This window comes from Heloderma suspectum, chromosome 1 (genome assembly GCF_057233095.1).
Source record: "Heloderma suspectum isolate Gila_16-S chromosome 1, 16-S_ref, whole genome shotgun sequence".
In the NCBI taxonomy this organism is placed as follows: domain Eukaryota; kingdom Metazoa; phylum Chordata; class Lepidosauria; order Squamata; family Helodermatidae; genus Heloderma; species Heloderma suspectum.
In genome coordinates, this window is record NC_139458.1 from 136,341,206 (window position 1) to 136,355,286 (window position 14,081).

At 43.3% G+C, this 14,081-nt stretch overlaps 1 protein-coding gene across 3 annotated transcripts in view; it reads right to left on the reverse strand.

The window, feature by feature from the left end:
• LOC146357972 (membrane-spanning 4-domains subfamily A member 15-like) overlaps nucleotides 1-10,783 on the reverse strand; it is a 28,931-nt gene extending 18,148 nt beyond the window's left edge. For all 3 annotated transcript variants that reach the window (XM_084859482.1, XM_084859491.1, XM_084859472.1), the window contains exons 1-2: nucleotides 10,669-10,783; nucleotides 8,355-8,602 (exon numbers count right to left, since the gene is read on the reverse strand). In XM_084859482.1, coding sequence (XP_084715608.1) covers nucleotides 8,355-8,570 — 216 coding nt within the window. In that variant the 5' untranslated portion in view covers nucleotides 8,571-8,602; nucleotides 10,669-10,783. The remainder of the gene's footprint in view (nucleotides 1-8,354; nucleotides 8,603-10,668) is intronic.
• Between the last annotated feature and the right edge of the window lie 3,298 nt (nucleotides 10,784-14,081).

Consider the following 14,081-nt stretch of genomic DNA (forward strand, 5'->3'; position numbering starts at 1 on the left):
AGCTCCAGTTGTTCAAGATAGGGTGCAGCTATTATGATGTATCTGTAATCCTCCCTAAGATAGAATTCTGGGGCACTATTGGGGTCACTTTGTCTCTCAGTGTCTGCAATGCGCTGCTTGATAGTTTCCATTGCCTGTTCAAAACCCATATTTAATAAAGTCTGCAAGGGAAGACCCAAGAGAGCTATTTTCCATTCAATTAACTGAATCCAATTGGATTTAAAATCGTCTTGCAAAATTAGTGGGACAAGGCCAGTTGGAAAATATGACAGTTTAAGCCAGTACACAAGGATAGCCACTCAAACCTTAGCTTCAATTTTGATCTGGCTAGTCTCTAATCTTATTTTTGCATTGGAGACATCCCTAGGAACACCCAGTATTGCCCTCAAAAATTCTGATTGTACACGTTCTAATATTTGGGTATTTGGGAAAGGCCCCAGTTGAGAGCCATACAATAATTGAGCTAGTACTTTTGCTTGGTATAATTGGAGGACTAAAGGGATATAGTGGCCGCCTTTCATTCTCATAAATTGTGCTATTGCTGACGAGCTTCTCTGTGTGTTTAATGCCACATATTCGCCATGAGCCTTCCTGGAACCATTTGCTTGGAGGACTACACCTAAATATTTGAATTTGGAGACCTGCTCAATCTTGCGTTGATTTATCATCCATGACCTGATTTTTGGTCTTTTTGCAAAGGTCATAATTTTTGTTTTTTGATAATTGATCATCAGATCTTCTTCCTCTCAGTATTTCATCAACTTCCACAGTGCTCTTGTAAGCCCAGTTGGAGTCCTTGAGATAATAGCTGCATCATCTGCATATAGTAAAGTAGTTATATGCCTCCCCACAATTTTGGGGGGATGAAAACTGGTATGGTTTAGCGGGTCTACCATTGAATTGATGTAAAAATTAAACAAAAGTGGGGTGAGAATGCAACCTTGCTTGACCCCTTTTTGTGTTCGAACAGCCTTTGTAAGGTGGCCGTGAGCACTACATCTGACCTTAAGGGAGGTGTCCCTATATAGAATCTGAATGAGTAGGAGCAGACGTCTATCAATGTTAGAGGCTTCTAATTTCTTCCATAGTTTGACCCTCGAGATAGAGTCAAAAGCTGCCTTAAGGTCTATAAAGGCTACATAGAGTGAGGTGACTTTGTTCGGGATGTATTTCTCAATGAGATGCTGTAGCACCAAACATTGATCTATGGTAGAGTGACCCTCCCTGAAGCCTGCCTGCTCCTCCGCCAATATCATATCCTGTTCCAGCCAGTCTTTGAGCTTCCTATATAGGTGCCTGGTATATAATTTACCAATAATACTTAATAAACTGATGGGCCTGTAATTTGTGGGGTCATCTCTCTTTCCCTTCTTGAATATAGGAACAATAATGGCAGAGCCCCAATCTTCTGGAATCTGCCCAGTCATGTCAATGTAGGAAAATAGCGACGGTAGAGCCGGGGCCCACCATTCTAAGTTGTTTCCGACCACCTCTTGGGGGGATCAGATCTTTGCCTGGTGCTTTGCCCATTTTCATCTGGGCAGCTAGATCATAAATTTCTAAAGCTGAGACCGGGGGCCAAGGCGGAGCATCTTCAAGCGCAATATTCCAGGCCACATGGGCAGCATTAGAATCCTTGTATAGTTGATGGAAATGCTTCTCCCAAGCCCTTGGATGAATATAACAGTCTGGCAATGTTGGTCCACAGATTGGTGAGATCGTTATCAACCGCCAGAACATGGCTGGGTCCTTAGATTTGGCTGCTTGAATCAGTTTCACAGAGTTCTCCTTCCAAGCCTTTTTTTTCTTTTGTATCAGTAGATGTTTGTAGGATTTTTTCTGTTCAAGAAGATCTTGAGCCACCTTCAGATCAGAATTAAACATGTGTAAACATTGTAAAAGTATACAGTTGATAAACCTTCTGTAAGGCTTTTTTTGCTTGAACACATTCCCTATCAAACCAGGGCTTCGAAGGTAGGTGGTGCCATTGTTGAGGCACCCTTGCTCTCCGAGTTAAGGCTTGTTTCAGTTCTTGGGTTAGCTCCTGATATAATTCCACTGGGCTCCTTGTTTGGATGTTATTAGAGATGCCCTAATGTTTTGCATGTTGTCTGATGCAAGTAAGGCCTATAATTCCATATCCATCCTTCAAGTCCATTTGACATGACAGTAAGCTTCCCCCTCAGGGAGTATCATAGGCACGTAGCGATTGGCACTTTGTAGATAGGGGTGCGGAGCTTTCCAAGTCAATAAGACCAGAAGATGATCACTGTGAAGTTTTGGGACGACCTCCATGTCCTTCAAAAAGGGAATCAAGTTTGTTGATACAATAAGATAGTCTATTTGACTCATTCTGGTTCCCGCCAGATAGGTAAATTCTGCCAGATGGTCTTTCCCAAATGCACCATTAAGGGTGTGCAGGTTGAGCCTTGTAGTCAATTGATGTAGTAAGAGCCCAGAATAGCTAGATTTTATGTCTTTAGATTGTCAGATAAATGGAAGGCCATTTATATTAGGTGTAGGGGAATAAGCTTTTTGCTGGGAATATAGGGTGTGATCACTTGGACCCATCCTGGTGTTAAAATCCCCTCCCAGAACCACATATGTATTGGGATAGGATTGGAGCAGATCTGCTACATATGTTTCAAATTCTGCCCACGTTTCCCCAGTCTGTGATTTCTTCTTTTGAGGGGGAAAGTAGACATTTATTATCAACAGATCCCATCGAGCAAAATGAGCAAGAACAGTCACTGCATGTTGTTTATAGGGTGGCAACATCCTTGTGCTTATGCACAAAGATGTAGCAATTAAAATTCCTAAACCTCCTATACATCTTCCATGTCCCTCCCCAGGGACTGTTCCAATAGAATATGATTGAAAGCCATTAAATAGCAAATTCCCCTGGACCCAGGTTTCTTGTAGCAGTACAATATCCTTGGAAGAAAGATAGTGTTTTGATTCGGGGTCCTGCAGGATTCCGGCCCAGCCATTTATGTTCCATGTTGTAAGGCCAATTTTATTTGTATGGTGGTTGTTTGCATGTCATTGGGTCTCAGAAGTGGTACTTTCCAACTCCTGGGCACCCTTTTTTTCCCTCACTCAGCTTGGTTGTTAACTCTAAGGCCAGTCCGATCGAGGGAGCAGGTGAGTCCATCCGATTGTCTCCCAATGGGGATTCAACTTGAGGATATGTCACACCTGATTTTAAATGGTGTCCAGGCATCCCTTGAGGGCTAGTGGCACTGACTTGGAGTATCAGAAGGGCCTGGCAATCTGTTTCTGCAGCATCATCTGGCTCTGTACTAAGCTGACTACTTGTTGAATTTTGTAATCCTCCTATGAGTTCCTCAGTAAAAGTCTGAGGCCTCCAGGTCTGGATTTCATCCAATGTTCTTTCTATATCTGTTGAAGATATTTCACACATAGGAGCTGTAGTTCTTCCTTTCCATTGCAGGAAATGGCCTTATTGGAGTCAACTCCCTTATCCCCATCATTGCCTCCATCTCTAGTTCCACTTCCTCGTCCTCCGTTATGTCAGTCTGCGGCATACATATCTCAGATGAGTTTCCAGGGCCAGATTTAGCCATTCTGCTATACGATTGTAGATTTGAAATCTGGGCTCATTGTTACCATAGGCTTTTCCTTGGTCAGAGTGAAGCAGCCTATTATCCAATCCAACATTATCAGCTGGTTTCATATCAGAATCGAAATGATTATCAAGGGTGCCCAAATTTAGGTCCAGCGGGCTCATGAGTGCTAGGCTTATCTGAGTAGAAGAGCCAAGATCTAAAGTATCACTGTCTCTCTCCAAAGCCAGATTTTATTCATGTAGTCTGATTCTCGTTGGCATTAGTAGCTCATCCAGTTTGTTCTTTAATTTTAAGAGTCCATCCTGCTCGACTGGGTGGTTAGCAGCCAGCTCATGGTGATTATTCTTTAGCGGTTTAACTTTCTTGTCAAGGCTAGACTCCTCCACAGCTGTCCGAATTGTCGATGATAAATTCATCGACGTGAAAAAAGTGGTGCCATAGTTAACCCTTCTAACTCTGGCAAGGGCTCTAACTCAGAGCTCTTTAAAGACTCTCTGAGGGGTTACACCATATCATCTCAGGTACTGTGCTGAATGGAAAAGTTGTAAAGGCACAGTTGTTGATTTAAAGTCTAGGAGTAATCTTTTGCAGTCCATTTGCGATGACAAAAAATGGAAGTGTTTTAAATCAAACAGAGATATAATGTTGTTGTTGTTCAGTCGTTCAGTCGTGTCCGACTCTTCGTGACCCCATGGACCATAGCACGCCAGGCCTTCCTGTCCTGCGCTCTCTCCCGGAGTGTGCTCAAGTTCATATTCATTGCATCGGTGATGCTATCTAGCCATCTCATCCTCTGTCGTCCCCTTCTCCTTTTGCCTTCAGTCTTTCCCAGCATCAGGGTCTTTTCCAGGGAGTTTTCTCTTCGCACTAGGTGGCCAAAATATTTCAGCTTCAGCTTCAGTATCTGTCCTTCCAATGAGCACTCAGGGTTGATTTCCTTTAGGATGGACTGATTTGACCTCCTTGCAGTCCAGGGGACTCGTAAGAGTCTTCTCCAACACCACAGTTCGAAAGCATCAATTCTTCGGCGCTCAGCCTTCCTTATAGTCCAGCTGTCACAGCCATACATTACTACTGGGAAAACCATAGCTTTGATTAGACGGACCTTTGTCGGCAAGGTGATGTCTCTGCTTCTTATTATGCTGTCTAGGTTTGCCATAGCTTTCCTCCCAAGGAGCAAGCGTCTTTTAATTTCATGGCTACAGTCACCGTCTGCGGTGATCTTGGAGCCCAAGAAAGTAAAATCTGTCACTGCTTCCATTTCTTCCCCTTCTATATGCCAGGAAGTGATGGGGCCATATGCCATGATCTTCGTTTTTTTAATGTTGAGTTTCAAACCAGCTTTTGCACTCCCCTCTTTCACCCTCAACAAGGGGCTCTTTAGATCCTCTTCACTTTCTGCCATTAGGGTGGTATCGTCTGCATATCTGAGGTTGTTGATAATTCTCCCGGAAATCTTAATTCTGACCTGTGATTCATCCAACCCGGCGTTTCTCATGATATACTCTGCATATAAGTTAAATAAGCAGGGTGACAATATGCAGCCTTGTCGTACTCCTTTCCCAATTTTGAACCACTTGGTTGTTCCATGTCTGGTTCTTACTGTTGCTTCTTGACCCTCATACAGGTTTCTCAGGAGACAGATAAGGTGGTCTGGTACTCCCATCACTTTAAGAATTTGCCAGAGTTTGTTGTGATCCACACAATCAAAGGCTTTAGCGTAGTCAATGAAGCAGAAATAGACGTTTTTCTGGAATTCTCTCGCTTTCTCCATGATCCAGCGAAAGTTGGCGTTTGATCTCTAGTTCCTCTGCCTCTTCGAAACCCAGCTTGTACTTCCGGTAGTTCTTGGTTCGCATACTGCTGAAGCCTAGCTTGTAGGATTTTGAGCATCACCTTGCTGGCATGTGAAATGAGTGCAATTGTGCAGTAGTTTGAACACTCTTTGGCGTTGCCCTTCTTTGGAATGGAATGTAAACTGACCTTTTCCAGTCTTGTGGCCACTGTTGAGTGTTCCAAATTGGTTGGCATATTGAATGCAGCACTTTAACAGCATCATCTTTTAGGATTTTAAATAGCTCAGCTGGAATACTGTCATCTCCGCTAGCTTTGTTGTTAGTAATGCTTCCTAAGGCCCACTTGACTTCACTCTCTAGGATGTCTGGCTCAAGTTCAGTGACTGCACTATCATGGCTATCAGGGACATTCAGATCTTTCCTGTATAGTTCTTCTGTGTATTCTTTCCACCTCTTCTTAATCTCATCTGCTTCTGTTAGATCCCTGCCTTCTTTGTCCTTTATCATGCCTGTCTTTGCACAAAACGTTCCCTTGATATCTCCGATTTTCTTGAAGAGATCTCTAGTCTTTCCCATTCTGTTGTTTTCCTCGATTTCTTTGCATTGTTCATTTAAGAAGGCCTTCTTGTCTCTCCTTGCTATTCTCTGGAACTCTGCATTCAGTTGGATATATCTTCCCCTTTCTCCCTTGCTTTTCGCTTCCCTTCTTTCTTCAGCCACTTGTAAAGCCTCATCAGAAAGCCACTTGACTTTCTTGCATTTCTTTTTCTTTGGGATGGATTGAGTTGCTGCCTCCTGAACAATGTTACAGACCTCCGTCCATAGTTCCTCAGGCACTCTGTCTATCAGGTCTAATCCCTTAAATCTATTCCTCACCTCCACTGTATATTCATAAGGGATATGATTGAGGTCATACCTGAATGGTTTAGTGGTTTTCCCTACGTTCTTCAATTTAAGCTGAAATTTTGCAACAAGAAGCTCATGATCTGAGCCACAGTCAGCTCCAGGTCTTGTTTTTACTGACTGTATAGAGCTTCTCCATCTTTGGCTGCAAAGGACATAATCAATCTGATTTCGATATTGACCATCTGGTGATGTCCATGTGTAGAGTCGTCTCCTGTGCTGTTGGAAAAGAGTGTTTGCTATGATCAGCGTGTTCTCTTGGCAAAACTCTATTAGCTTTTGTTCTGCTTCATTTTTTACACCAAGGCCATGCCTGCCTGTTATCCCGGTGATTTCTTGACTTCCTACTTTAGCATTCCAATCCCCTATGATGAAGAGGACATCTTTTTATGGTGTTAGTTCTAGAAGGTGTTGTAATAGAAATATAATATAATTCAGTAATTCTGTCCGAGAGGTAAGGATTCTTTTCTTATTTGTCCAAAGCTGTGCATCTTTCTTTGGGAAGCATATTAGGACCTGATTTGTCTGGAGTATTCTTTGTACTCTCCCTTTTGTCTTATGTTGTACATGTTGCATTCACTCAGGGTTAAAAGAGGGGAGGCGTGTAACAGTGGCGTCTTCCTCATTCTCATATCTTTGCTCTAACTTGGATACTGGGTGAGCGTACGTTTGAATTAAGGCTCCTAATTGCCTTTAAATTTTGTTTAAACGCTCTAGAATTAAAATTAGGGTTTCTGCAGATATAAAGCAGATTTCACCCAACTGTTGAGGAAGGCAATGTGGCTGTGGGGGGGAAGCGATTTCTGCTTTCCTGCATTCTCCTTCACAGGAGTTTTAATTAGTAGGCTGCTTTCTATCTCTTGATGGACTGAGGTGCTGATAGGCGTTGTGGCCGCAAGTCTATTCTTTGTGCTGTTTTTGATACTCACGGCATACGTAGGCCCATTTGAGGGAAGGAAACTTTCGATTCTAAGCTGTTTCTTCTTCCTCTCCTTTTCCAACTTTTCTTCTCCAGGACTTATAGTGTGCCGTCTCTTTCTTAATCTCCTCCTCCCTTTGGCTGTGAATAAATCCTTATTATTTTTCATATTTGCGGCTTCAATTGTCCCAGTATAGGTGGGAGCTGCATCTAGTCGATGTTACTCCGTCGCCATCCCTCCCCTCAGTTTTATAAGTAGGATGACTGAAAATTTTGCCACAGTGCAGGTGGGGGTGGGGGAATGTAAGTACTATATTGCACATGGTCTGAAGGTCGCAATCAATTCCAAACTAAATAGGGAATTCATAATACATCAATCCAAGCTTGCTACAAAGGTGATGAGCCTGGATCGATTACAGACAGGTTTTGACCAACGAGCTGATTAACAGCAGCAACACTACTTCTAACTCCTGCCACCTCTGTCTGGAGCAAGCACTACTCTGACCTGCCTGGGACCCTGGAATTCAAGTTCCAGGGAAGAGGCAAAAATCAAGAAAATGTTATTCTGCAGAACTGTCCAGGCTATTGGTATTGCTTTGGGCAGGGGGAGTGCCAGAACCCCAGATGCTATCTACTGCCACACATGCATGATCCATGGCAAGGCTTCACTGCTATGAGCCTTCTTCTGATGGCTTTGCTTGACTATCAGGATACAAGACTAGGGTCCAACACTATACCCAGAATAATTAGAAATGCTCAATACTCCCTATATGATGATGTATGAAGTAGGTAACAATGATTGATCCTCGATAATAAACTTCGCAAAGTCTTTCCTTGCTTATATTCAACCCCCGCATATCTTATTTTGCTTTTAGTTGTATTTATGCTTGTCTATGATGACCATAATAAAACTTTGATCTTGACTATACCATTATCAGTAGCTTGGTCAACTTGACTTATGCAGGCACATCATGACACATCACATCTGCATTACATAAAAGAAGGATTTAGAGCTAAGGTGGGGGGTTGCCCTTTGGATTCAGTCCCTGCTGATCAGATCTTTCTTTCCAGCACTAACATCATTCCTGCAAGGAAACCACTTTTATTGCCATGGATGTGACACCAGCAGATATTAAATGCACTTACCCCCAGAGTTTTGGTCTCTACTGTGAAGAGTTTCTCCATCGGCCCCCCTTGAAGGTTCTGCTGAGATTGGTTGTTGGGGCTTCCAAGCTGTTGGCCTACATATTGCACATGTTGTACCATCCTTGGTGGTTGGATAACAGTATCAGGGGCCTCTTGGCCTGCCTGAATTACGTTGGCACCATTAGCTGGAATGAACATGACAGTCCCACTGGCCATTCCCACTGGATCTATTGCCACAGCTAAGTTATCTGCAAACAACCAATTCAAGAGACAAACAAATGAATAATAATTTCCTCAGGTACTTCCTGCAAATACGACAAATGGCCCCTATGTAGAATAAATCCAATGTTAGTTCTACATAGAATAGATACATTGAAATGAATGGGACTTAATTTAATCATGACTTAAGTCCCATTCATTTCAATGGATCTACTGTATGTAGGGCTGACATTAGACTTAACCCACTGAAATCAGTTTGCCTCATGAGTAAAGACTCATGGGACAATTCTAAAGTAAGCTAAGGGTGAAATCCTATGCATGTTTAGACAGAAAAAGTCCTACAGCTGCTAGCATTCCCCAGCCAGAAAGGGGGGTGGGGAGAGAGAAACCAGAGTGGGTAGCACACACACATGCACAAACACAGATAAGGGGGCATTCCTCATATTTTTGTGATTGGCCCCCATCCCCCTACAGCAGTCAATTTATGCTGGTACCCAAGACACTTTTTCAAAAGGCCAAGTGTGCCCACAGGCCCCAAAAGGTTGGAGACCCCAGCATATATTATCACAATGGTCTAACCTTCCTTTTACTATTGATACAGGAGAGGTGATATTATCAAAAAATCTAGAGGCAATCAACCTTATCTTCTAAAACTCAGCCTTGCTGCAATACCACTTCCTTGGCTGTTTGCCATGCGTGAAAGGAGCACGAGCATATTTGTAGTTGAAAAATAAATGGTCAACATGTACAACTGCAGAAATGCAAAGCTCCCCCCACCCCCATTTGGCTCCAGGATACGTTTTAAATGGAGCTTACATTGAGACTGAGATAACATGCCGATGGGCTTTGTATAATTAGAGAAGACTAATTTATGATGTAATAATACCAACTCCCCATTTTTGTCATCTGTTAAGGGCACAACACTATGCAGGTTTAGACAGAAATAAGTTCTACAACTGGTTTAGTATCAATAATTTAAATAATTTCTTTAAAATATTTTCTTATACAAATATAACAATGGACTCCTCCCCCCACACACATATATTCTGTCTTTCTTGTTTCTGTCTCTTAGGAGGCACTTCCATAGCAGACGGAAATAATTCTATATTCTTATATCCTTGCCTAATAAGACCATTTTCTTTTGCTCACTCAGGCATTGAATCAATTAAACAGTAGCAAATAAAGTATGATCAATCCAAAACTTCAACCATATCACAGTCTTTAAAGCAGAGATGGGGAATGTCTGAAGATCTGGGGACCCATTTCCATTGCCTGGAACCCACCAGGGATCACACAGCCCTGGGCTGAAAACACCACCACACCAACAAATTGCTGCAACATTTTGGCAGCATGGTGGTGGCACTGAAAAACACATATTTATTGGTACCATATGTAATTCTAACCTTAGCGAGGCTGGGAACTCTGCTCTTGAAATCCAAGATCCCCAGGGGTCCTATCAGGATTTCTGTGGGAGAGTAAAGGCAATCCTATGCATGTTTAGACAGAAAAAAGTCCTACAACTCCAAGCATTCCCCAGCCAGTACTGCTGGCTCGAGAATGCTGGGAGTTGTAGGACTTTTTTCAGTGCTTAAAGAAATAAAGCCATCCCTGAAAGGATTTTACCCTTAAAAGCGGCCTAAAAACAATGTTAAATAAATAAATAAATCTCCATTTGCAAGGCTCTTTTAGATTGCATGATAACAACAGCAGCAGTAGTCTTGAACCAAGCTGGCTCTAGGCTCTTTCCTGATTCTCTCCATTTCTCTCTCCAAATGGCATTGTTCAGGAATTATCATCCTCACCCAGGCATTGATTTCTCAAAGAAAATGCTCAAGCTTTCTGCACACTCTGAAAGGGACAGGTGCCCTCTTTAGAGGGATTCTGGTTATTCAATAGTGAGGCAAAAGCCTCACATTTTATGTATGCGTTTATTTATTTGATTGATTGATTGATTGATTGATTAAATGGACCATTTATTTTTTATACTGTCATGGTCAAAAGCGCCCTGTTATTCCTTCAAGCTTTTTAGAACACAGCTTGGTATCAAATTAAACACTGGCTCCAAATTCATTTAAGTCCCTCTAAAAGTACTTACATTACACCACCTGATGTGCTCGTTCTCAGCTGGACAATGAATCTAGATTGTAGATTCTACAACCTTGCCACAATGCAATACGAAATGAAAGCAGTGTTGAAGTGTGAGTGAAAAGGAAGTGGGATGGGTTTGTTTCAGATTAAAGCAGGTTCTGTTTAGGATGTGGTCTATTCACGTAATTGCATAAACTATTCAAAAATTTCCATTAAGTACATACCTTGAACACTTTACAGTCATCCATCATTAACAAGAATAACGTTACTGTGACTGAAGTCAAAAGCATTAAGGAACCTGACCCAATATTAGTCATGATGAGATCTCTTCCCAAAAGGCTTCCAGATGCACATCCTCACTGCAGAGGCAGGGCAACAAGTGTAGTATCTGAAACTCACTGGTGCCCCCTGCTCCTTCATACTGCTGGGCCAAACTGAAATCCCCACAGTGTCCAGGGGGATGTCTCCACCAGCAATCTACTCTGAGCTGGCTGTATTTGGAGGTTGTTAGGGACACATGACATCGTGGCCTTCCAGCAGCCACCTTGGACCTTATCACGGAAAAACTGGATTTCCTCAGACTGCTTAAAGTCCAATTCTTTTCCTTAAGTCAGGTTCTCTGCAGTATAGTTCTTGTGTGCCCCAACCCCCGCATTGACCTCGGATATGCTAGCCCTGCCCAGGGGTGTGCCTTTCACCATGTCCCCGGTCAAGGGGTGTTTCCTGTTCCTGCATTTCCCGTCCTTATGTTTCCCAGAGCAAAACAATTAGTGTCTACTCAGAAGTAACTCCCATTGTGGTCAATGAGGCTTAACCCCTGAATGTGCACACCAGCATTTACAGAGATCCCCCTCAATTGAAGTAACACATTTTAAAGCACTACTTCCCTAAAAGCTGTAAAACACTTTCCCGAAGCTGCGATTCTCCATTGTTTGGTTTATTCCCTTCGGAAGTAACTAATCCACACTTTTGTTCCTGTGTAGCATTGGGTTAGAAAGGGGGCTGGTTTCCCATCCCTTTGTTTCCCTTCCCTGTCTTTCCCAACACAAACATATGTGTGTCTACTCAGAAGTAACTCCCATTGTGATCAATGAGGCATGTTCCCGAATTGCTCATTCCTGAAGTTGCTGGATTCCCATGAATCGAAACAACACATTTAGAGAGCCTTAATGTCAAAGCTTCGAAGCTTCGATTGATAACAGCAGGGCAGCAAGAACACTGTGTTCCTATAATGATTGTTTATTTAAGGAAGTAAGTAATGTGGGGTGGGCAGGAGAGAAGGAGATTGTTCATAGCTTCGGCAGCTTCCAAGGCAGGGAGAACACTGTGTTCCTGTGATGATTATTGGTTTAAGGAAATACTTAATGTGGGGGTAGGGGAGAGCACGAAGGAGAGTGATTTTTTGCAAGATGCTGGAGGAAACCTCCCAGGACTTTATCAAAAGAGAAAGCGGAGGGGAAGCCTGGATGGGACGGGGAAGCCTCTCTTATTGGTTGAGCAGCCCCTGCTAGTCAGATGACATTCACTCCAACCTCTCCACCCCACCTGGAAGTATCTTCTGTGAAGCAACTTATACTGGTGTGGTGCACTCACTGGTGGAGCCCTGTGTGGACACAAGTGCACCAGAGCTGATCCCTTGAAAAAATCCGGGTAATCCTCCATTCACTTCTCCTTCTGTTGTCATGGAGAACCCCCCCGGAATTGTGCATCTTCACATCATAGTGTCATTGGACACATTTGCACAACACACTAACCCACGATGGGTGACTAGCCATGCACTGCAAGTTGTTTTGCCGACAGCCCACAGCACATGGCCCACAGTGTGTTGGTTGTTCCCTGCTCTTCCCCCATGGTCCTCCAGCCAGCTCTGCCTGGCATCCCAGGGGACTTGGAAGCAGAACCGTCACGTCCGCCGCCAAGTCCCCTGTCCCCACTCTGATTGCAATCCCAACTGTGGTCAGAGCGCTATTAAAAATCTCTTTTTCTTTTTTGCGCAAAAATGGGGCTGGAAATCCCCCTCCCCAGACACACACATTTTCCCAGCCCTGTTTTATGTGCACAAATGCCTCTCTTTCTTTTTTATTGTCTTTAATCGGTTATTTGCAGTTGTGCACTTGTGCAGCTGCAGGTATCCAAAATGTCAGGGCTTGCCTTGGCTGCTCCCTTGTATGTTTGAGCTATGCATACAAGGTAACAGGCAAGGCTAGACTGTAAAGAGGCTGGTTTGGCAGCCTTTGACAGTTGATAGATGGGGAAACGGGGTGTAGATCACCCCTTAGCAGGGTTATCCCCAGGATGAAAGGCTTGCCTGGACCCTTGGGGTTGCCCTGATAATTCCCACTTGCCTGAGTCCCCAGCAACCTGTTTTCAGGGTGCCCGACACAGCACCCCTTTTTCTCTCCCAAATGCAGTAACTGCCTCTAGTTTGAGAGCTGTCAAACTAGAAGCAGTTAATACATTTTATTTATTTATTTATTTATTTATTTATTTATTTCTATACTGCCCAAAAGCCGAAGCTCTCTGGGCGGTTCACAAAAATTAAAACCAAACAGCACACAATAAAACAATTTAAAATATATAGAACATTAAAACCACAATATAACAATACAACCACAATAAAACCTAGCAGCAGTGCAGGAGTTTACAATACAGATTTAAAACAGCAAAGCTAAAAATTTAGAAATCTAAAATGCTAAAATGCCTGGGAAAATAAAAAGGTCTTCACCTGGCGTCGAAAGGAATACAATGTAGGTGCCAGGCGAACCTCACTAGGGAGCTCATTCCACAGCTGGGGTACCACAGCAGAAAAGGCCCTCTTCCTAGTAGCCACCCGCCTCAGTTCCTTTGGCAGGGGCTCAGGAAGAAGGGCTGCTGAGGATGATCTTAAGGTCCAGGCAGACACATATGGGAGGAGGCAATCCTTCAGATAACACAGTAAAACAATACAAAAATATAAAATCGTTAAAACCACAATATAACAATACAACCAGAATAAAACCTAGCAGCAATGCAGAGATTAAAATACAGATTTAAAACAACAAAGCTAAAAGACTATCAAGCTAAAATACTAAAATGCCTGGGAGAATAAAATACAATGTAGGCGCCAGGCGAACCTCACTAGGAAGCTCATTCCAGAGCCGGGGTGCCACAGCAGAAAAGGCCCTCCTCCTAGTAGCCACCCGCCTCACTTCCTTTGGCAGGGGCTCACGGAGAAGGGCTGCTGATGATCTTAAGGTCCGGGCAGGCACATATGGGAGGAGGCGATCCTTCAGGTAACCTGGCCCCAAGCCGTTAAGGGCTTTGAATGTTAACACCAGCACTTTGAATTGGGCCTGGAAATGGACTGGCAGCCAGTGCAGCTGGAAAAGTACTGGAGCGAGAAAGGGGGTGGCATGCATTTTTATATGAAAATGGGGTGCT